The 22,589-nt window shown below is 53.4% G+C and overlaps 3 protein-coding genes across 5 annotated transcripts; 2 read left to right on the forward strand and 1 right to left on the reverse strand.

Moving 5' to 3' along the window:
* Positions 1–1,535: 1,535 nt before the first annotated feature.
* LOC129736998 (signal-regulatory protein beta-1-like) lies at positions 1,536–4,801 on the reverse strand. 2 transcript variants are annotated; one of them, XM_055722928.1, is made up of 5 exons: positions 4,627–4,801; positions 3,113–3,463; positions 2,787–2,988; positions 2,344–2,383; positions 1,536–2,086 (listed from the first exon to the last, which is right to left on the reverse strand). In XM_055722928.1, exons 1-5 carry the CDS (start codon positions 4,691–4,693, stop codon positions 1,958–1,960), a joined length of 789 nt encoding a protein of 262 aa, XP_055578903.1. In that variant the 5' UTR covers positions 4,694–4,801; the 3' UTR covers positions 1,536–1,957. The 2 variants fall into 2 exon arrangements, with proteins under 2 accessions (XP_055578903.1, XP_055578902.1); XM_055722927.1 differs by having other exon boundaries at positions 2,344–2,386.
* A 1,010-nt stretch (positions 4,802–5,811) lies between these two features.
* Positions 5,812–8,133, forward strand: LOC129737005 (tyrosine-protein phosphatase non-receptor type substrate 1-like). Its single transcript, XM_055723012.1, has 5 exons — positions 5,812–6,030; positions 6,388–6,738; positions 6,998–7,315; positions 7,451–7,771; positions 7,872–8,133. Exons 1-5 carry the CDS (start codon positions 5,964–5,966, stop codon positions 7,973–7,975), a joined length of 1,161 nt encoding a protein of 386 aa, XP_055578987.1. The 5' UTR covers positions 5,812–5,963; the 3' UTR covers positions 7,976–8,133.
* Positions 8,134–8,385: 252 nt separating this feature from the next.
* On the forward strand, positions 8,386–15,678 carry NSFL1C (NSFL1 cofactor). Of its 2 annotated transcripts, XM_055722036.1 has the most exons (10): positions 8,386–8,519; positions 9,304–9,401; positions 10,354–10,428; positions 11,633–11,798; positions 12,136–12,228; positions 12,862–12,971; positions 13,427–13,564; positions 14,067–14,231; positions 14,970–15,046; positions 15,277–15,412. In XM_055722036.1, coding segments are annotated over exons 1-10 (1,026 nt in total). In that variant the 5' UTR covers positions 8,386–8,417; the 3' UTR covers positions 15,279–15,412. The 2 variants fall into 2 exon arrangements, with proteins under 2 accessions (XP_055578011.1, XP_055578010.1); XM_055722035.1 differs by lacking the exon at positions 14,970–15,046 and having other exon boundaries at positions 15,277–15,678.
* The last annotated feature ends 6,911 nt before the right edge of the window (positions 15,679–22,589 follow it).

Genomic DNA, 22,589 nt, shown 5'->3' on the forward strand with positions numbered 1-22,589 from the left:
AATTTCATTTCCCCTTGTCTGCGAGGTCTATCCTCAGTTTCAGTCTCACCCACATATTTTACATACTCCTCTCAATCCTGGTGTGAGCTTTCCATGAGCTTCTCTGTGCCGAGGCTGCCCAACCCGTGTCCTGCTCAGAGCAGCCACCACCTCAGTGGAGAAAGGAGCCGCTGCCCGGCATGGCCATGGCTCCACCCGGGAGCTGGTGCTGTGGGAGGCTTCACTCCGACCCCACAGCCCTTTACTGTTGCTGGGGTGGTGCGGAGGGGGCCAGGCTGGGGACAGGTGCTGTGGTGGTGGTGATGGACCCCTGCCCTGGCAAAGTCCCCCTGCCACCATGCCCACCGGGTGCCGAGTGCCCCCAAGCTGTCCCGAGAAAGCGATGACCCAAAACTGTCCCCAGTGTACATCCCCGGAGCAGAGCATGCTTATTCAGTCATGCAAATGAATTTCAGTAGTGGCTTCTCACCCCCCGTAACAGTTCTGTCCCCAGGAGGATCTCTCCTGGCAGATAAGGCTCTCCTGGGTATACGCACGCTGCTGTTTCATGCTGTCTTGTTTCACTTCTTTTTTGATTTCATGGTAAAAAGTAGATAAAGTTGGAAACTGGCAGCTGCAGCGGCTTACAAGGTTACAGGCAGCAGCAGCGGCAGAAACAGCAGGTTCCTCTGCCTGCAAAGTGTGTTCTGCCCTTAGCCCGTGCCTGCAAAGCAGCCGATTTGCTTGTGGCAGCACACACTGGGGTGGGAGTGCCTGCCGCCACGGGTGGGTGGGTGTGCGCACCTTGTGCCGGGGTACAGCCAGGTGCTGCCGTGGTGCCTGGCATGGGGCACACACTCTGTAGCTTCCTGCTGTCACCGTGTTCCATTGCTGGCCACCGGCCTGCTCTGCTCGGAGGTGGGCACCCAGCACGTGTGCACAGAGCAGGAGATGTGCAAGGAGCAGATGTGCAAGGAGCAGGGGATGTGCATGGAGCAGATGTGCACGGAGCAGATATACAAGGAGCAGATGTGCAAGGAGCAGGGGATGTGGACAGACCAGATGTGCAAGGAGCAGATGTGCATGGAGCAGATGTGCACGGAGCAGACTTGCACGGAGCAGGGCTGTGCATGGAGCAGATGTGTATGGGCTGGCGGGGGCTGGAGCAGGAGATGTGCATGGATTGGGGAGAACGGGTAGAAGGGCTGGCTGGTGCCAGCTGCCCCGATTTTAACGCAGCATCCTGAGGCCCATTCCCAAATACCAGCCCCGTCGGAGGGCAGGGAAAGGTGGGCGACAGCTGGCCCTCAGCCCACGAGCTGCAGCAAAGCGGCACCGAGGGCTGTTCCTGAGAAGTGACTCACACATCAGGAGATGTGGGTTTCGGAGGAGCCGGGCAGCCACCCTGCCCGGGGAGCTGCCCGTGGGGCTCAGCACCAGCCCAGCAGCAGCACAGGGTGAGCTGGCACGGGGCTGCGGAGGGCATGCATCTCCCAGGACCCCATGGGACCAGCGCTGTTTCTCTTGCTCTGAACACAGCAGGACTGGACGACACGGCTGTTTGATGGCTTTAATGAGGATGGGATTGATGAAGTGACAAGATAAAACAAATTATGGGCGTGCTGAGCCAGGAAAAGTGCCAGTAGTGGCCTACGCTGGTGGCGACAGGTGTGTAAGTCCTTCTGGTGTGACTGGCACCGAACAGCTTGCACAAGGCAGAGGTGCTTAGCCTTGTGGCCTGATCCTGTGCTTGAGATGGCTGCTGGGTCCTGGGAGAGCTGCTCCTGAGCCTCACCCAGCACCATTGATGAGACGGGAATGAATTAGGGGAGCTTTGCCAGCTCTGAGCATGGCGTGCCGAGCTTAGACCAGGGTGTGCCATGCAAACAGATCCGCTTCTTTTTTGTGCTCTGCAGCAATGCCCCTGCTTCCTCCCCCAAAACAGGCTCTTTGGCCTTGCAGGCTGTGGTGCCACACGTCACTTGGCAGCCACCCTTATGCTGGCGTACTCGGAGCAGGCTGGGCCGGGGTTTCTGCCATGCCGTGAGGCCACGGGCAGGGGCTGGAGATCAGCGTAGTGGATGTCATTGTCCTCCTTGCTGCTTTGCTGCAGAAGTGCATACAAATGGTGAATGCTGTCACAAGAAAAGTCTCACAAAAATAACCCTCACGGCAAGTTCAAGGTGGGATGGCAGTGCCACAGCTGGACAGATGGCCCTGTGCCATGGCGTGGAGCGTGCTGGGACCACGTGCAGGCAACTATTGCTCCCCCAGGGCCCACCCTGCCCCAGAGCCTTGCAGAGTCCCTGCAAGTCAGGGCATCAACATGGGATGCTCTGCCCTGTGGTCACGGCTCGCTCTTACCTGGCTGGGCAGAGGTGAGGTGACTGCATCCAGGACTTCGCTGCTGGGGGAGAAGGATGGCCATTAGAGCTGAAGGGAGCAGGGTCCCCTCCCCACCCAGCACAGCCCTCCTCAATTCCCCTCCCGAATTTCAGCCCCACTCTGTAGCAGGTGGCCACGTGATGCCCACGCTGAAGGCAGAGAGGGACAGTGTGCTGTCTGCATGCCTAGGCCAGGCTCAGACACCATGGTGAGGGGCTGCAGGGAGGTCTCTGATGCTGGGTGCTCCTCACTGTGCACTTCTGTGAAACACAGAGCAGCAACACAGCGTAGCAATGCGCCTGTGAGTAAAGGACCTTTTCTGGGGAAAATCACTGCTCCAGGAGAGAAAACCAGGATAAGGCAGGTGGATAAAGCGGATCACTCGTCTCAGGGTGCAGAAGAAATAGGTGGTGGGTACAAACCTGGGGGTGCTGGGGGTCCCTGCACAGCACTGCAGAGGGATGGGTGAGAGGCTGCCTACAGCTGCTGGCCCAGCTTTGCACGGGCTCACTGCCTTGCCTCTGTGCTTCCTCCTGTACATGCAAAAGGCGATGAAAAGGCTGAGGAGAAGGAGGAAACAGAGCACTACAGCTGCAGCCACCACGCCAGGAACCGGGGCTCCCTCTGTGGATACAAGGCAGAGAGGGGAGTGGGTGGTGGGCACGGGGCAGTGTGGAACCTTGCCACAGGCAGGATGGGGGCTGTGGGACAGGGTCCCTGGGAGCAGCGTCCCTCAGGCTGCACTCACCGTGCACGGACACCTCTGTGCCCTTGCCGTGCTGAAACACCTGAACACCACCCAGTGATTTGCTGAACTTCACACAGTAATAGCTGCCGGCATCCTCGAGGCGAGCATCCATGATGTGGATGGTGAAGTCTGTGTTGGACTCACTCACCGCCCTCGTCACACGAGGGAAAGAGCCTGTCTGGTCGTAAATGGTCTCGTTCTCGCTGCCCCAGCCCTTCAGCCACTTCACAGGGCCAAGGGGACCATCTCTGGACGTGGTGCAGGTCAGGGTGAACATCTCCCCCTTGTTCACCGACACCTTGGTCTGGGGCTGCTGCAGCTGGAAGCTCTGACCCGCCTGGGCACCCGCACCTGGGGCACAGTGACAGGAAGGTTTGGGGCTGAGCAAGAGGTGACAGCTTGCTCCACTCACCCCAAGTGGCACAGGCAGAGCAGCCCCGGCTTGCTCCAGGCTTGCAGCAGCAGCTCAGCTGAGAAATATCCCTGGATATGGCAGAGACCAAACTGCAGGCACCGGGAGCGGTGGAAACCGGGTGCAAAATGAACAAGGGGCCAATTTGCATCCCCCTGCCCTGTTGTTAACAGGAGGTGCTGCAGGTGCTTGGAGTCCAGAGAAGTACAGAGGGAGCCAAGGGGAATTCCTGGCAGGAAAAACTCCCAACTGCTGTTAAACATTAATGCCCCAGCTCAGTACAACACGAGCCAGGACTGTGGGGGTTCTGCGAGGCAGCGGGTTCACAGCGAGGGCTGTGTGCGGCCAGCCAGGAGCTGGCTCTGTGCGGGGACGTGCCCTGGGGCCCAGCACAGCCCCCAGACCCCTTCTGTCCCCAAACCCCTCCTGCAGCCCAGCACAGCCCCCAGACCCCTTCTGTCCCCAAACCCCTCCTGCAGCCCAGCACAGCCCCCAGACCCCTTCTGTCCCAAACCCCTCCTGGAGCCAGCACAGCCCCCAGACCCCTTCTGTCCCCAAACCCCTCCTGGAGCCCAGCACAGCCCCCAGACCCCTTCTGTCCCAAACCCCTCCTGGAGCCCAGCACGGCCCCCAGACCCCTTCTGTCCCCAAACCCCTCCTGCAGCCCAGCACAGCCCCCAGACCCCTTCTGTCCCAAACCCCTCCTGGAGCCAGCACAGCCCCCAGACCCCTTCTGTCCCCAAACCCCTCCTGGAGCCCAGCACAGCCCCCAGACCCCTTCTGTCCCCAAACCCCTCCTGGAGCCCAGCACAGCCCCCAGACCCCTTCTGTCCCCAAACCCCTCACTACGTCCAGCACCGGCTCGGCGGGGCTCGGCGCTGCCCGTCCCGCCCGCGTTGCCCCCGGCAGCCCGGCGCAGCCCAGCAGGGTGGTCGCAGGGGGCGAGCCCCTCCGTCCGGCGTTTGCCTTTGCCCTCCTGCTCGCCTTAGCGATCTGCTCCGGCGGCCGGGCCTCCCCCCGCCGCCCCCGGGGCAGCCGCCGTCGGCGGGGCAGGGGCTGGGGGCGCTGGCGGCGGGGGCTGCGCTGCCCCCTCCTCACTCACCCCAGAGCCGCGGTGGGAGGAGGCTGAGCGGCCCGAGCAGCAGCGGAGCCACCGCACGCCAGGCCATGGGCACTACCAAACTTCGGGCTCCGGCGCCGGGAGAAGGAAAAGGAGAAGCCGCGCAGGAAATGGAAGCGAGCGGGCGCGGGCTGTTAACGCTTTTGGTGCCTGCCCCGAGCAGAGCCGCCGGGCGCTCCGCCGGGCTTCACCCCCAGAGGCATCCCCCCCAGGGGCATCACCCCCACGGGCATCACCCGCGAAGGGCGTCACCCCCACGGGCATCACCCGCGAGGGGCATCACCCCCAAGGACATCACCCGCGAAGGGCTTCACCCCCAGGGGCATCACCCTCGAAGGGCTTTACCCCCACGGGCATCACCCGCGAGGGGCATCACCCCCACAGGCATCACCCGCGAGGGGCATCACCCCCAAGGACATCACCCCCAAAGGGCCTCACCACCCAGAGGAATCACCCGCAAGGAGCATCACCCCCAACGTGCATCACCCACAAGGGCTGTCACCCCCAGAGGCATCACCCCCAGGGACATCACCCATGAGGGGCATCACCCCCAAAGTGCTTCACTCCCCAGGGGAATCATCTGTGAGGGGCATCACCCCCAGAGGCAACACCCCCAGGGACATCACCTGTGAGGGGCATCACCCATGAGGGGCATCACCCCCAAAGTGCTTCACTCCCCAGGGAAATCATCTGTGAGGGGCATCACCCCTGAAGGGCATCACCACCAAAAGACTTCACCATCCAGGGACATCACCCATGAGGGACATCACCCCTGAGGGTGAAGTGCCTCCATGTCTGCCCCGACCCCAAGGGGCTGAGCTGGGCTTGGGGCAGGACAGCGGCTCTGCCCCCTGGGTTTGGTGAGCCAGCTGGATGGGGCTCAGGCAAAACCCTGACTGAGCTCTGCACCACGGGCCCATCGGAGAGGCCAGCCTGTGCCCTGATCCTGCTGGCAAGGGCTGGGCATCCCCCCAGCGCCCCGGGGTGCTGAGCTGTCGGCTGGCCACGTGTGGGGGAGTGTGCTGGGTCGGGGTGCCGCTGGCTGGCTGCCAGGTGCTGGTGGCCATGGCAGACATTGGCACGGCAGAGCGGGGCTGACATCACTGCAAGGCCCAGCCTCATGACGTGAGATGTGAACACAGCAGGCACCAGCTGGGACTTGTGCAAGGGATCCGTGGAGGAACTTGGGTGGTGAGCTCCTTCCTTCCCCTTTACCAGGAGGCAGGCCAGCACCCTGCTGAGCCGAGCCGAGCCAAGCCGAGCCGAGCCAACCAACAAAGCCAAGCTGAGCCATCGGGGAGTGGGACGTGGGAATCACCATGGCTCTGCCAACACAGGTGCTGCCTCTCGCCTGCCTGATGCTGCTGCTGCTCTGGAGAGCCCTGGGTGAGTGGGGACCTGGCACAGGCCCAGCGGCTTTCCCACAGCCCACCCCGCCATGCCACTGACAGGGCAAGTCCTTCCCTGTGCCCACAGGTATCCAGGGCCCTTCTCTTGCTGCCTCCCTTCCAGCTTGCTTTTTTCCCCAGCCAAAGAGTTTGTTTTACTCCAGCAACTCCCAGGCGCCCTGGCCCCTCCCCATCCTGCAGTCCCCATCAGTGCCAGCTGCCACTGGGGGTGAGAGTCGGGGACATCTCTCTGCCCACTGCTGGGTTTGGAGCTGGCAGTCTGGCAATGCTCCGTGCTGTGCTCTGGCCCCAGGGTCCCTCGTCAGCCCCAAACCTTCCTGTCACTGTGCCCCAGGTGCGGGTGCCCAGGCGGGTCAGAGCTTCCAGCTGCAGCAGCCCCAGACCAAGGTGTCGGTGAACAAGGGGAAGATGTTCACCCTGACCTGCACCACGTCCAGAGATGGTCCCCTTGGCCCTGTGAAGTGGCTGAAGGGCTGGGGCAGCGAGAACGAGACCATTTATGACCTGACGGGCTCTTTCCCTCGTGTGACGAGGGCGGTGAGTGAGTCCAACACAGACTTCACCATCCACATCATGGATGCTCGCCTCGAGGATGCCGGCAGCTATTACTGTGTGAAGTTCAGCAAATCACTGGGTGGTGTTCAGGTGTTTCAGCACGGCAAGGGCACAGAGGTGTCCGTGCACGGTGAGTGGGGCTCCCAGAGCAGCTCCCGGTGGATGCCAGCCCTGCTGGGCGCAGCCCCCAGCACAGCCCAGCCCAGCACGGTGGGCTCTGCTGTGGGTGAGCGGAGATGGGGAAGGGGCTCGGGGGCCGGTCCCAGGAGGGTTCTGTGGGCCACCCCCGGGCAAATCTGTGCCCCCACAGGAGACCCCGCTCCCTGCAGCCCTGGCGCCGGCTGGGGGTGGCAGAGCCTGGTCTGATGGCCCCACACTTCTTCCCACAGCCAAACCCAGCCCCCCGGTTGTGTCCGGGCCCCAGCACAGAGCGGGGCCGGGGCAGTCGGTGCCTTTCACCTGCACGGCCGGGGGCTTCTTCCCCAGAGACATCAGCGTGAAATGGTTCAAGGACAGGAGCCCAATTTTGGCTCGGCAGCCCCAGATCATCACCCCTGAGCAACTGAAATCCTCCTACAACATGTCCAGCACCCTGACGGTGATGCTGAAGGAGGACGACGTCCGCTCGCAGCTCATCTGCGCGGTGCAGCACCCCACGCTGACGGCCCCGCTGACGGGGACGTACCAGCTCAGCAAAGCCCTGCGAGGTGAGGGCTGGGAGGGGAGTCGGCGCTTGAGGTGCCCAGCTTCTGTGGGGCTGGGGGTCCTGGGGCAGGGACAGGGCACCCTGCGGGGAGCAGAGCCAGGGGACACCAGGCACCAGGTGCTGCCTTTCTTCCCAGTTTCCCCCAGTGTCCACGTGGATGCTGACCTGCCGAGCCTCTCTGAGGTGAACAAGACCGCGAACTTCACCTGCCACGTGAAGGGGTTTTACCCGCGAGGGGTGACCATCACCTGGCTGGAGAATGGGATGGAGATAAAGGTGGAGAACACCTCCCCGCCGGTGGAGACCCCACAGGGCTTGTTTGAGCTGAGCAGCCTGCTGCAGGTCCAAGCGACGGAGGAGAAGAACGGGTCCGTGTTCACCTGCCGAGTGGTGCACGACGCCCAGGACCCCATCAGCAGGACGGCCACCCTGCGGATCGCTGCCCAGTCACCACCAGGTAACACTGTGGGAGCACTGTTGGGTCCCCATGGTGGTGGGGGGCTGTGGGGTGCCTGCGCTCAAGCCCCAGCTGCTCATGTCCCCTATCCCCACTACAGGTGTGACCCTCCTGTGGAGCCCGGGCTTGTGGCTTGGCATCCTGCTGGAGAAGGGGCTCCTTGGCGGCCTCCTCATCTTCCTCTTCAGGTGCATGAGGGTGTGACTGGGGACACGGCGGGGCTGCTGCCCTGTCCTGCTCTGTGTGGACACCTGCTTCCTCGGGTGGTGGTGCTGGGAACGGGTCCTGGGGCTCGGCCACCGTCAGTTTTGTCATGTGTACCTGGAAATAAATGGGCCGGGATTAAATAATAAATTAATTAATGGGCTGTCCTGGGCTGCTCAGCGCCTCTGGTCTGGGCGCCTGGCCCTGTGTGCAGCCTGTACACCCACCCTCACCTGGTGCTGGGCGCTGCCCGTCCCGGTGCTGGGCGCCGCACATGGAGCCGCCGGGCCGCCAGGGGCCGCTGTGGCGGGAGGGGCAGGGCAGGGCGGCACGCGGCGGCAGCTGTTCCCGCCCGGGAGGCTCTGGCGGCGCACGCGGGGCGGGGCGGGGCGGCGCGGGGCGGGGCGGGCACGGCGGGGTTTGGGCGCTGCACCGCGGCAAGATGGCGGACAGGGAGGAGGCGCTGAGGGAGTTCGTGGCCGTGACCGGCGTCGAGGAGGAGCGAGCGCGCTTTTTCCTGGAGTCCGCCGGCTGGGACCTCCAGGTAGCCCCGCCGCCGCCTCTCTCCCCTGCGGCCTGCCCGCCGGCGGCTGGGCCGAGGCGGGGGGCTCGGTGGAGCCCGCGGCCTTAGAGGCCAGCGCAGCGGCCGGGGGCGGGGGCAGCGCTGGGCCCGGAGCTCGGGCCTCCGGCGGCCTCCGGCCTCTCCCCGCGGCCGTTCCCGAGCTCTTGGCCCGTCGCCGAGCTGCGGGGGTCGGGCGCAGCCCTTGCCGCGGGGCCGGCTGGGGCCGGAGCCCGCCCTGGTTCTCACGTTCATTTGAACGTCGCAGATTTTCCGCATGGGGCCAGGGAGCGGGGCCTGGGCTTTGGGAGGTTTCCTGATCGCTGGCGAGGCAGCCGGTGCTCTGCCGGCAGCAGGCCCGGCACCCCCGAGTTAAGGGGGACATTGGCCACTGGTCTGACCTGTTCCCGCCACTGACCCCCTTCAGGTGACCTGGCTTTGTTAAATGCTGAGGCTACTTATGGGCGTCAGCGACTGGTTCAGAGCAGTAATTTTAGCATAACTGCTATAGAAATATTACAGAATAAGTGCCTCCTGTCGGGGAAGTTGCTCTGGCATACCTGCAACGAAGCCAAATATTACAAGCTGGCAAAGCCCTGTCTGTTCTAGGACCTTTAAAGGGGGAAATTACATGAAGTGTCTTTAGTTTGATGTGCCTCACGAGGTCCAATGTGGCAGAAACTTTAGCTATGTTGTCTGTGTGCGGTTTTGCCATTGTTCTGGAATGCTTGCTCTCATCCTGAAAAGCTCCTGCGGTGTGCCTTTCCAGATTGCGCTTGCCAGTTTCTATGAGGACGGGGGTGATGAGGACATTCTGACTCTTCCCCAGCCGACACCCAGCTCTATATCCAGAGGCACTGCAGCCAGGTGAGGAGGGAGCTTCAGCTCAGGCTGATCTATTTATCTGAGGCCTGTAAACCAATTTATGTAAAAAAAGCAGGCTCTATCTAACGTTGATTTTCAGGAAAGATAGCCCTGCATTTAGGTCTGCTTCACCTCATATGGCTCTAGAAATTGTGAAAACCTCAGTATTTATCTGTCGCAAGCGCAGATGGTTATTGCACATCTAATTCAAAGGTCAGTTAGGACAACTTGCCTCCTTGTTCAGGAACGTTTCATTTGTCTTTTGAGGTTAGAAGATAATCGGTCAGTGATGCTTTCATCTGAGCAGATTGGATCTCCACAGGAAAAATACTTTCTTATTTTGTGTCACACCTGATCTGATCAAGTTGAGCATTTTACAAAAATAAGTTAATTTTGCCTTACCAAATCCCTGTGCGGTAGGGAAGTACTATCCAGTTTTAAAGAGGAGTTGCTGACTATATCCTGAAGGAAAAGTGCTGTCGGTTCAGCTTTGGTGAATAAAATCCATATTGCAGAAGAGCCTGTTTTCAGTTTGGATCACAGCTAACAGTCTTGGCAGAAACAACAAGAAGGGAAGGACATGGAGGCTGGACTGCCCTGGGGCCTGGTAGAAAAACCTGTGCAGGTTGGGAAGCGGCAGATCTTTGGAAGAGGCAACAAAATCCAGTATGCAAACAAAGGAGGGGTGACTGAAGACTCACTGCTTTTTCTATGGTTTCAGCTGCTGTCTGAGCCTCCTCCGGGGCACCCGCTCTTGTTTTTTGTTGGTAGAGTTGGCAGAGAGGTCCAAGAGCTCAGTTCACCACTCTGTTACGCCAGTGCTGACTGTCACAGAATAATGAATCAGGCCCTAAAAGTAGAACAGGGTCAACCTAACTGCTGAGTTTGGGAGCTTTTGCTTATGTGATTGAAACGTATCATGAGGCTGACGTACTTCTCCAACTGACTTTTGCAGTGACCATAGAGTAACATCGTTTAGAGACCTTGTTCATGCACAGGATGATGATGATGAAGAGGAGGAGGGACAGCGGTAAGTTTTCAGTTAAAAACTTGAAACCTGTCTGTTTATCTCTGCCCTTTTGTGATGGCTTGCCACTTCTGTATAGTTTTTTTTTAAAAAGCAGATTTGTGTCGATATGAAATTTCCTGTAGTGAAAAATCTCAGGTTTGACATGGAAAGAGCAAAGTCTGTCCACAAGCACTTGCTCAGCATGGCTGTGTAAGCACCAGTTTTCATCGCTGAATTGATGAGAATCCTGTTGAGAGAAAGTCTAAGGTAGGATGTGGAAGCCCTAGGTTAATCATAGACAAAAGCTCAGATCATTTGTGTCGGTAGAGAATGGAAATGTGGGAGTAATGCAGGGATTGCTTTTCTTTCTGTTTGGTGGTTTTTGGGGTTTTTTTTGGCTGGGGATTTTGGTTGGTTGTTTTGGTTTGAAGTGCTGCTTAAGGGTAATGTAGAGGAGTGTGGAGATGGAAAAAAAAATGTAGGTCCCCTTTCCAGTGGGAACATGGTGTACTCATGGGAAAGTCGTCTATGATGCCAGCTGTAAGTAGTTAAATACCCTTAAGGTTAACACTCAAGGTAAACTGAATGGAGCTGATGTATCTTAAGGTGGCTTAACCTAGGTAGACTGTGCGGTCTTCTGCAAACAGATGTGAGCTTGCTCTGTATGTGTTACAAGCAGTCTGGAGCTAATAAACCTGATCTTCCAGAAGTGCTTAATTGCACTTCACCGACTGTGCATTGATTGCTGCCAGTTCACATCGCTCCTGTGTGTGGCGATCTGTCACTGTGGCATGAATGTGTGCTTTCCCTCAAAATACCAGTTAGATACTGGACATCTTCTTTCATCTGACAGGTCAGAAACTTGCTGGAAGTCTTGTTCAGCTTGGTAATATAGCTGGTACTAGCGTTTGAAACTGAGCCTTGTCAGTCTGGACGGTTTGTCTTGCTAGGTCTGGCAAAGTTATTATCACTTTATTGCTATTGATCAATGGATAATTTTACAGTAACTGGTATAAAAAGAAAGTCCCTGCAGTACGGGGACTTGTAAGTGGCTACGATAGCAGGTATGCTGGTAGTAGCTAATATTTGCAGATCCAGGCTGTTTCATTTAGCTGCACAAATATGAACAAGTAGATCCTGATATAAAACTTCTGGGTCCTGTCCCATGCATCTCCTGGAGAAGCAGTGGTCCAGTCTTACCCAGAAGCCGTGTGCTTTCTGTTAGGTTTTATGCCGGTGGCTCGGAGAGAAGTGGACAGCAGATCGTTGGTCCTCCGAGGAAGAAGAGTCCCAATGAGCTGGTGGAGGATCTGTTCAAAGGAGCAAAGGAGCACGGTGCAGTGGCGGTTGATCGGACGGCCAAGAGCAGTGGCGAGACTAGCAAGCCTAAAGTGAGGAGTGATGACTTCTTCTTTCTGCTCCCCATTTCAGTTCAGGCTCCCACCCTGACAGCTGTTTGGGACTGTGGAGTCCTGGAATTGTCTTAAAAGGACAGCTAAGTCTGGACTCCTCTCCTAGTGCGGCTCCAATTCATGTGTCTCAGTGGCAAGACAAGCCACTTTCTTGTGCTGTATTTATTAACTTGCTGGTCACTGTTCCTGCAGGACAATAGATACTGCTGGTGCTGCAAAGCCCCCATTTTTCCATAACTGTGTTGGGGAAAGGGAAGCAAGCTGTCTCGGGTTTGTGTCATTCTATAACCTCTTTGCCTGCCTCTCTCTCTCACAGCCTTTTGCAGGGGGAGGATATCGCCTCGGGGCTACTCCAGAGGAGGAGTCAGCTTATGTGGCAGGAGAGAGGAGACAGAATTCTGCTCAGGATGTGAGTATCTCTCTATTCTGTTTTGTAGATGTCACTTGAGGGATTTCTTTGCTCTAGCTACATAGCTTGTGAGCCCAGAGAGTTATAAAGCTTTATAGAAATTCAAGAGGACAGAAGTATGGTAAATCCCGCTTCTCGTGGGATTTCTGATTAGAAAATAGTAGATGCTTGGGTCTTGGTAAGCAGTTTTCTGATGAACTTAATTAAGAATCTGAGTGTTCCTTAGAAGTGCTGATGGTAAAATGTAGCGTGCAAAGAGCACTGGGCTATTCACTCTGTCCACTGAAGAGATGTGGAGCTAAGGGCAGCAAGGCAAGATTCTCTTGTGCTTGGTTTGTGACAAATATGCACCCTAGGCCACGCCAGGAGCTTGGTTTAGGCTCCTTGCCTAACGCACTCTTGGCTTTTCAACTGTATTTATCAAAAAGGGGTCTGTGGTGCTGCCTCCAGGAATGGACGCATGACCATTACTTAGCCAGTGCTTTGGGTTTTTCTCCTAACCCAGAGGAGTCTGGCTGGAATGTTTTCTGCACCTTGAAATTCCTCTGCCAGCCAGGAACTTTTCCCTTTGCGTCTGGTTATTGTTCTTACTAAGATGCTTCAGTGAGGCTGATTGTTTGGGGGCCACTGCAGGTGCATGTTGTACTGAAGCTCTGGAAGAGTGGATTCAGTCTGGATAGCGGCGAACTGAGGAGCTACCAAGATCCGTCCAATGCCCAGTTTCTTGATGATATCCGCAGAGGGTATGTAGCAAGAGGGGAGAGAAGGAATAGCAGTTTTCTGAAACAAGTGTTTGTGGAATCCAGGATGCTGAATCAATGGCACGTTTCACCTGGGCTTTCTTATAAGAGCTAGATGCTTAATATGGAAACAATGGGAGGGCAGAGCTGACAGTTTGCTTCAGACAAATGGGAAGTGGCTTCGGTCTGTATGGGGCCTTGAGAATTTGAAGTGAACAAACAGACTTTCCTATTTGGGCTGAGAATTTCTGATGCATCATGTCACTCCAGGTGAGGGCTGGGGAAAAGTAACATTTCATTTGTGTCTGTCGTTGGGGAGGTGTGCGTCTGCCCTGTTACTTAAGCAAGGGCTCACTGTGATTCCTGAAATTCCAGAGGTGGTCTGTGGCTGGCAATTTTTCTCTGCACTTGCCTGACGTGCTTTTTTGGGCAGCTGCCTTAGGACACTGTCTTTGCAGGGAAGTCCCAGCAGAGCTGCGCAGGTTAGCACGGGGTGGACAGGTGAACCTGGATATGGAGGATCACCGTGATGAAGAGTATGTGAAACCTAAAAGTGTCTTCAAAGCTTTTACTGGAGAAGGACAAAAGCTGGGCAGGTGAGCAGCGCTGATTTGCTACGTAAGAGAGTCACTTGAGAGTTTTGCTAGGTGGAGCCTTTTGATTAGTCTTTCTGAAGAAAAGGCACTCGGTGCCTGTGGTATGGGAGGTGTTCCTCTAAAAGAGGAAATGAGGTTTACTGGTGTGTACTGTGAGATGGCTCAGCCTTTCTGTGGCAAGAGGCAGATCCCTAGTTTGGAACCCCCATGGTACGTCACGTAGAAGCAGTGTTTCCAAGTTACAGTGTCCCTGTCCCTCCAGGTGTGTGAAGACACATGATGCAGTGTTCCAAAGGGAGATGGTAGAGGTGAAGTTCTAGACAAGGTCTTGCTGACTGGCTGACTCCTAAATTCTCACTTCCAACCTGCATTGGTGTCTCTTGGCTAGGAACCTTGGTAGCTGGCCCAGCAAGCGATAAGCTCACTGCCTGACTCCTGGCACCCTGCAAACAGGGGAGTCATTTGGTTTTTAACAGCTTGCCTTTTATCTCCCCGTCCTCAGCACGGCACCACAGGTGATGGGCACCAGCTCGCCAGCCCAGCAGGCAGAGAATGAAGCCAAAGCCAGTTCTGCCATTGCTATCGATGAGTCGGAGCCCATCACCAACATCCAAATCCGGCTTGCTGACGGTGGACGACTGGTCCAGAAGTTTAACCACAATCACAGGTACAAACACAACAGGAAACACAGGTTACTGACTGGGAAGGCCTGAACGGCACTGCAGACTGCACAAGTGGAACAGATGTTAAAATCCTGGCTAGCCTGCTAAAGGGAGCTCTGGGAATATTTCGGTATAGGTGAAGAGGAACAAAATTACGGTGGGGTTTTAAGGCGGTCGTTAACTGTTGGAAGGATAGGATTTGCTTTCCAAATAGTGATGGATTATAGCCAGCAATACTGCACCTGGGAGCATCAGTGTTATCAGCAGAACTTTCCTTGATGCCATCTATAAAAAAACTTGAATCTCTATAAGGGCTCTAGAGATTGGCAGATAATTAGGAAATTGGTTTGGTTATTCTGACTCTCAATTCAGTTTTCCACTGTGCTGTTCCCTGTGTTGAAAGGAGCACCAAGGGGTGTTCCTACAGCAGTTCTGTTCCCTTGGAGGAGTGAAGCTGGCTTATATACACAGCTTCATTAGACTTCTCTCCCAAAGCCCTCACCTACCTTATCTCAAAGAGCATGGCCATTTGTTTGTACCTGTTCCTCCAGTTTCTAGAAGAGAATCAAACATGGTACAAAGAGCTATAAAAACCTTCTGTGATTTGGTTCAGGAAATAGATCCAGTGTCACTGTTCTAGCTGCTCTTGGGAGTTGAGATCATCTAGGTTATGCTGTGTGTGAGGAGCTCAGTCACTTACAGCAGCTAGTATCAAACAACTTGTTAATCTGTTTGTCTTGAAGGGTTCAGAAGCGTTCAATTTTGAATAGCCGCCTGACAACAGATGTTACCTTTGGGCAGCGTAAAAGAACATTTAGCTGTAAGTCTTTAGCCTATAAAGCAGCTTGTGTTATTTCACTAAATGGGAGCTTACAGAGGGGTAGGTTAAATCAGAATTGTCTGGCTGTGGCCTCTACTGTTAACTGAAAACAGAGTGCAGTGACTGCAGGGTTGTGCGCACTGGAAAGGGTGAATTTGGGCTGTTGCTGTGCATTTTCATAGGATGTTCAGTAACAGGGTCACCCTTGTGTGTTTGATCCCTTTGGACAGGATCCGTGACATCCGACTCTTCATAGTAGATGCTCGGCCAGCGATGGCTGCCACCAGTTTCGTCCTCATGACCACCTTCCCAAATAAAGAGCTGACTGATGAGAACCAGACCCTGAAGGAAGCCAACCTGCTCAATGCTGTCATTGTTCAGCGATTAACATAAAGGAACCCACCTCTCGCCACACGCCTGTCTGCAGTGCGCATGTGTCGTCTCGTCCTGTGTGCGCACCCATGCCGTGCAACACAGGCTCACATCTACTCGTAGCTCTGGGTTCTTAGGTCTTGGTTGGACTTTTTTTCCTCTTTAGTTGCATTTCCCATGGGGTTTTTTGTTGGTTTTTTTTGTGATGATGATCAGTGGACTTCAAAATAAATAAACGAAACGAATCTGTTTTGAAAGGAGCTGCAGCCTATTGTGCCACAAATTCTCCCACGACAGTTCAGTTACTTTTGTGGATTGTGTTACTGCAGTCTTTAGAGGAGAGGAAGGTAAGGGGGAAGGGAGCTCCCAGGGAGCAGTTTCTGTCCAGTGCCAACTGGCTGCTGCAAAGTACTCCCTTTATTGTCGCTCATTAAATATAAACCTTACGAGAATGGATGATCTCATTGTCAGGATAATGGTGATACTGCTGTAAAAGTGTTGTCGGGGAAGTCTTTGTGAAACAGCTGTTGCTCAGAATGGGGAGAACTCCAACATGTGCATGTGGGTGCAAGGTTTAGCACTACTCTTGGGCTTTTTCAGAGAGAGAGCCTTGACTTTCCTTCCCTCGGCAGAACTCTTGGGGACATTCATTGCAGTACATCCCTGCTCTGCCCGCCCCTTCTCCAGCAGTCCAGGCTGACTGCAGTTTTAACTTGCTGTATTGCGTTTCTCTGAGAAACCCTGCTGCTGACTTTTTCTTTCCAAGAAGGCACAAAGCTGAATCAGCTTGAAGTGACTGAAAGTAAAAGGCAAACAGAGTCTATCTTACTGGAAAGCAAGTTATAGTTTAAGAGGTGAATTACTGAGATGATGGAAACAGCCCAGGTGGAAAAGCTCAAGGCTGTAGTACCCTTTTATTTCCTCTCCTCTGCTGAGGACTAAGCTGAACGACTGGAATTATCCAGCTTTGGTCTGTTCCACTGTTTGTGTTTTGGGCTCAGGTCTCCATATCTTTCTCTTCATTGAACAGAATCCTGCGGGTGAATTCATTATGCCTAGACATGAGTGACTGGTAGCGCTGGTGTAGTGTCACATGTCTGAGTTGCCATTTAGTGTGGTGCTACGGCACTTTGCAGTGACCGGCAGTGTGCTTGCTCTTCTAGCTCTGGGCTTTGGAGCACAACTCCAAAGAGCTGTGCTGAACTGTGGGCCTCCAGATGTCAGCTAACCTGGAGCTGCGCTGTGCCCGGTGGTATTTCCTTGAGAGAGGCTGGATTGCTGCCCTCCGAAGGGCTGGAGCGCTGTCCGCTCCCTGCCTTAGTCACTCTGGACCCCTGCGGCTGCTGTGCTCTAAGTCCACCCCCCTCAGCACTCTGAAGCTTCCAGGTCCTGGCCTTGGTGTGAGGAGAAGGAGCTCTAGGGATATGCAGGCTTGGGGAGGGCCAGCAGGTCGGACAGGTTTGGCATGAGAAACTTGCTTGGCTGCCTGTGTTAATACGCAACTGCCAGCATAGATACCAGACCTTAGCAAGGGCGTTTTTACAACAGTTTCTCAGTTGAGAGCTGAATTAACTTAGATTTTTCATTTCTAAATGGATATACAATGTGCATAACAGATTTGTAAATTATTGTGAAAATTGCCATTAAAAGCCCTCAAAATAGGAAAATGGCGTTTGACCCTTTCTAATAATGGCTACCATTTTTTCTCGTAATTTGGGTGATGTGCATGCTGATGTCTGCTCTCACTGCTTTGGGTTGCTCTGCAAGCAGGCTTTGTGCTGAGCTGTCTTCAGCTCAAGGAGATTCAAAATCTCAGCAGCATTTTCAAAGTTTTTTGTTGTTTTTTTTTCCTGACAGGTGAACTTGGGGTTTTCCTGCCTGCATCACTTGATGTTGTATATTATGGCCACTTCGTGAACCAGTACAGAGAGAATTCAGGAAGGGAATTTCCCTCTGATCTAAATATAGCCGGAACTGCCTTGTGGGATGTCGCTCATTTTAATTGTTTGTTGGAGGAGTTCTTGTATCCTCATCTCCACACGTGCCATTCTGGGGACCTGGGACAACATCTTCCAGAGTGCTGGACAGGATGCGCCCCTAGACCCAGAAAAAAGTTTTAACAGAGTACAAATTTTGTCTCCTGCTTCTGCCTTGGTCAGCCAGTGGACTGAGGTGGTGACCAGCAGCATCTGTGGTCTTTGGCTGGATGAGCTGTCCCCACTGGTGTCCCCAAATTAAATGAGGGTTGGCAGCTAGACAGCAACGCATCTCCCTGGAGGATTTTGTGGCGCAGATTCTGATCATTGATGGGAGCCTTCACATCCAGGACTCCTCCCAGCTCTTTCCTTGCCAGTGAGATGGCAAGGTGATAAATTCAGGGGAGTTCCGGCCTTGGAGGTGCTTCTCTGCCAGGAAAAGCGCGTTTTCCCCTGAGCCGGAGGGTGGCACTGCTGCAGAGAAGCCGCTCCGCCTTCAGGGCTCCTGCTGAGAAACTGCCAGCTCCCCCCTTTCTGAAGGGAGCTGCACCTTGTTCTCCCCTGCGTCTGAGCCTCTCTGGGATGCGGCTGCCAGCTCCTTCTTCCTCTCATTCTCTTCTTAGTTTTTGTTTTTGTAAGTAATGAGCAGTCCTTATGTCCTGGTGAGCAGGATCAGTGCTGCTCTGTCGCCAGGCTATCTGAAGCACGCCTGCAGCGGAGCGCTGGAGAGGTATCGGGAGCCAAGATAGGCGCATCTTCTTCCGAAGCTGACAAAAGAGCCTGTGGAACAAACTGGAAGCAACATACATGCAATCTCCTGTATTAAACCACCTCCTTCTGTGAGCTGGTGGAATTTTTCACTATAAAATAAGCTATAAAGCAAGAATGACAGCCAGGCTAATTAATGGGGAAAGGCTTATATACCAGAACAGGAAAAAGGCAGATGGTGGAAAGAGACACCTTGATTTTGCAAAGAAAATCACCTTCCCTGTCACTTGTGCAGCTCTTTGGTGTTTGACGTGCCCCTGCAGGGAGGTAAATGCTCATTTCTGACACTCCTATAGTTTGTGATGGTTGTTAGCGAGTTTGATATGTCTCTCTGCTAAAATCTCCTTTGTCATCCCATTTCTTTGTTCTAACAGTCATAGGCTGAGATTGGGCTTTTCTAAAACTGACATTTATGCTCACAAAATACTGTCTTTTTCTCCTTCTTTGCCCAGAGAAATGTTTCACTTTTAAAATGTCCTTTTTTCTCTGATCATTCCCTCCACAAGGGAGTCTCGCCTGTCTTCCTGGTCTTTCGCACGCTGGTGTTAAGGCAGTGTTCCACATTTCAAGTGAGAACTCGCTTCTTTTAAATCTCTGTGTGATAAGTTTTATGACTGTGCTGTCCCATCTGGGGCTGATGTCTTTCACTGTGTCTGAGTGTTTTTCTCAGAGCGCTGTATTTGAACGATTTTCTCTTCCTCTGACAGGTAATCGTAGGACTTCCTTGGATTTTTTTCCTTTGTACATCATTCATTGTTTCCTCCTCTTCCTTTTCACGCATCCTGTTGCTAAGGTTTAGTTCCTGAGTTTTATGATAACATTTTTAACCATTTCCTGGGAACTTTACCTCCCCTCTGTAATGCTGTTTGTGCCATGGGATGTTTCCTGGTCCATGTTTCTTGCACGGTCAGTGGTCTGCTTTTACCTCGGGAGGTTCTGCTGTTCTAGTGCCTTTGGTCAAGTAGTTTTTCAGTGATCCCTTTGTATGAACATCCATTTCTAGGCATAGCTGCACCTTCAGCTGCCTGTTTGGATAGAACAATGTTAACAGCACAAAGCAGCTAGTTGGTTGGCTTGTTCTGCCACAAAACTTGGGTACCTCAGCTAGCGGATAAATGGAAGCAGTGACAAGAGATAGGGAGCAAGAAATCTCTGGGGACACCTGCAGCTACAAGAGGATAAGTGTAACTTTAGCCTAATTTTTTTTTCTGCCTTTGGTTATAATCGGTTATATTTAATTTAGTCTTTGCTCCTTGTTGCTGAATAACACCAAATCTTTCCAGAAGGAGAAAGTGACCTTCATGCCATGGCTGCTTCTTGGGTGGGTCTTCAACTCCCTCGTGTCTTTATTTAGAGGGGTGATTAAAAGGATGTCAGTCTGCTCCTGGGAAGTTCTTTGGAAGTTCAGTCAGGAGAGTTTTCTTTTGAAAGCAGTGCTGCTTTACAGATCCTTATGGATCCTTTGTTTTCAAGAAAAAGGACCCTGAGCTGACGTTTCTCCTGACTCTGTAGTTACAGCGGAAAACTGGCTTGGGGGATTGGTGTTACAGTCACATAAAGCAGGATGCTTGTGGGTTTTTTCAAAGCTCACCACCACGAGGGGAGGAGCTGTGATATCTGTTTGAATCCTTGGGCAGGAGCTGGTGTCTGTTGAGGAGTTTGCTGTTCTAGGTAAGCCTGTGTGAAGAATTGCTAGGTTGTGAAAGAAAGCTACCCCCCTACTGCTTCTGAATGGTCTTGTTTCTGTTGCTGAACCAGACTGTTTAGAGATAGAGACTGGCAATTTTAAATGACAGCAATTAAGCAACGAAGTTGTTTTTCTTACCAGGTTGTGGGTTTCCATTGGTGCTTGTATGGTAAACACCTGGCATCAGCCAAGGAAGGGTGTCTGACAGTCACTCCAGGTGGAGCTGGTGTCCCACAGCTCTCAGCCGTGCCTGCTGCCCAGGTGTGCTTTCCTGGCAACCCAGCTGTGTCCTCCATGAAAGACAAGCCTTTCAGTTCCTATTGTGCTTCAAGACTCAGACCAGACTTCTCTGAGCTGCATGGTTCTGTACTTGTCCTTCAGGCACAGCAGCAATGAACATACGTGTCAGGGCTCTGCCTGGTGCCAAGGGAATTGGCCATCGCACTGGCTTGCTGAACTGTGCAAGCTGGGTACCCTCACCTACAGTCCTTGTTAACGAGGTGTGATCACCCTGCCAGCTTTCAAGGTTTAGGCAGTTTCACTATAGGAAGAAAAAAAGCCCCAAAGGTAGTTGATGTCTGCTGAGAGTTCAGCTGCAAGTCTCCTTCTTGCTCTGATAAATAATGCTGTACCATGTGGCATAAACATACTCAGCAGGCACGATGGCGAGAGTGGCTCTGGGAGCTGGCGGAGCGTGTGTCACTGCAGACGGCTTGGGGACTTACGTATGTTGGCTGCTGCCGAAGTGCTAAGTAGGCTCCTACGGCAACGCTGATGGAGCAAGGAGGCAAACACATGCTGTCTAAACCAAGGGAGCTGCTGATTGCAGCTGCAGGCCAGGTGATCAGGCTGGCTGTCACAGGGATCCCGCAGAGTTCAACGGAAATGGGAAGAAATCCTTTCTTAATTACCTGTTAGCAGAAGCTTTTCCAAACAAGTCCCGTTCTTTCCCAACTACAGACTTCTACAGAGAGTAGTATAATACTAATTATGCAACAGGGCCACATCTTTGGCAGTTGAACAGCTCCTGTGTTAAGCACCTCTTGATTCACTAATTTATCATTTTCTGACTTATTTACTACATTCCTAAATGCTTATCTTATTTGTTGCTCTGTCTTGTCTGCACTGAGCCTGTCTGTCCCAGTGCTGGGAGTTCCTGAATAGATTCCAGATGTGCTTATTTACTCAGGTACGATTCATGACTCTTCATTAAATTAACTCTTTATTGGCTTATGGGCCTATGGTAGCAACAGCTCTTCTTCTTCTGTCTCATCCATCTTGGTGGCTGCAGAGAAGGCAGCTGTGCTGAAGGGAACACAAGAGCCACTGGCCATGCTTAGAGCAGTCAAGGAGGGGTGAACCTTTGGAGGACTCACTAGTGGAATGTCTCCAAATACTGCCACTTGTTTCTGTGCCAAAAAAATCCCATTTGCTGGCTTTAGACTTTTTTTTTCCAATGGGCCTCCCTTACTTGAGCAGCCTGTCTCTAGGTCATAGGACCCTGAGAAAAGCTGTTCAGCTAGCGTGGCTTGGATTGGAGTTGTTTGTATCATGCATTCCTGGGCCCTGGGCTGCCTTGAGAGATAAGATCTCATGCTTCTGCAGTGGAGAAGGGGGTTCTGGGGAGGGGACCTTTCCTTTGCAGTGAGTAAATTCCAACATGACCTTGTTTCTGAAACTGCAGAGCTTTGACTTCTCTGTGCCTTTTGCTGAGTATTTGTGCAACAGAAAAATGGGTGTAGCTGCAGTGTTGCTGAGTGCTTTCCCTTTTTCAAAACCTATTTCTAAGGAACTGATAGCAAAGGATCAGCGTAGCGATGGAAGATTCATCTGCCTTTTGCTCCAGACCCTTGGTGTGCACAGTGTATGGGTAAGCTGGTTTGGTTAAGATTTCAGACCTTGACACACAGCATTATTAGAAAGCTCATTGCTTGTAGTGAGTAGCCCAGTGTGTAGCAGTGATTAACAATGATACTGGTGCTTTTCACTGAAATCTGCCTTTCTAGCACAAAGCTGAACCCCCCTCTTGTGCAGAGGCAAGCTGTCTAGACCCAACGGGTGATGCTGTCTTCTGTAAGGCACTGAGCAACATGACAAAAGGCTTTGGGAGGATCTGAGCAGAGCAGAAATAAAGCTTTCCTGTGCTGAAGATAATTGTGCGCTGAACTAGCTAGGGAGCAAGAGCTACACAGCTACTCTGGGAGGTAACTGTTGGTCATCTGTTGGCTTTCTAGTCTGTGAGCAGAAAATGCAGCTATTTGCACCTGGAGAGTAAATGAGTGCCAAAGAGCCAGAGGATTACGTGCTGAGTACAATTTCCAAAGGTACCTTGTGTCTGTCCAAATGTAATTGTGTGTGGTGAGTGGGTACAAAATGGCCTAGAGAAAAAAATTAAAATCAGGTTTTTATATTTCCTTTTGAGTTTCCCCTTTCCTCCTGGGTGGGGAGAGATGTATTTTGCTTTCTTATAGAGATGTATGCTTAGATATGCTGGTGGGAGACAGGGATTTGGCTCCCACTGCACTGGCTGTGGTCCAGTGTGAGTGATATTTGTTATCTGGGATGTCAGTAAAACAGCAGTGAAGAGAGATGCCGCTGACTCAGTTGTACTGTGGCTTATTAACCAAGTTCTGACTAAGCCTGCGAAATTTTTTGGGTTTTTGGTTAACCCCCACTGGACAAGGCAAAGCTGAGCTGAAGATGACACATCTTTCTAACAGTGTTGTGATGAACCTTGCAG

The sequence above is a fragment of the Falco cherrug genome, chromosome 10 (assembly GCF_023634085.1).
Source record: "Falco cherrug isolate bFalChe1 chromosome 10, bFalChe1.pri, whole genome shotgun sequence".
NCBI classification, from domain to species: Eukaryota; Metazoa; Chordata; class Aves; order Falconiformes; family Falconidae; genus Falco; species Falco cherrug.

Coding starts and splice junctions, on each gene's coding strand:
- LOC129736998 (XM_055722927.1), bottom strand. CDS start 4,693: ATGGCCTGGCGTGCGGTGGCTCCGCTGCTGCTCGGGCCGCTCAGCCTC. Junction 2,387..2,786: donor GGGACCCCCAGCACCCCCAG/GTTTGTACCCAC, acceptor CTTCTCCCCCAG/CAGCGAAGTCCTGGATGCAG. Junction 2,087..2,343: donor CCTCACCTCTGCCCAGCCAG/GTAAGAGCGAGC, acceptor GCACTTCTGCAG/CAAAGCAGCAAGGAGGACAA.
- LOC129737005 (XM_055723012.1), top strand. CDS start 5,964: ATGGCTCTGCCAACACAGGTGCTGCCTCTCGCCTGCCTGATGCTGCTG. Junction 6,031..6,387: donor GCTGCTCTGGAGAGCCCTGG/GTGAGTGGGGAC, acceptor ACTGTGCCCCAG/GTGCGGGTGCCCAGGCGGGT. Junction 7,316..7,450: donor GCTCAGCAAAGCCCTGCGAG/GTGAGGGCTGGG, acceptor CTTTCTTCCCAG/TTTCCCCCAGTGTCCACGTG.
- NSFL1C (XM_055722035.1), top strand. CDS start 8,418: ATGGCGGACAGGGAGGAGGCGCTGAGGGAGTTCGTGGCCGTGACCGGC. Junction 9,402..10,353: donor TCCAGAGGCACTGCAGCCAG/GTGAGGAGGGAG, acceptor TGACTTTTGCAG/TGACCATAGAGTAACATCGT. Junction 14,232..15,276: donor AAGTTTAACCACAATCACAG/GTACAAACACAA, acceptor CCCTTTGGACAG/GATCCGTGACATCCGACTCT.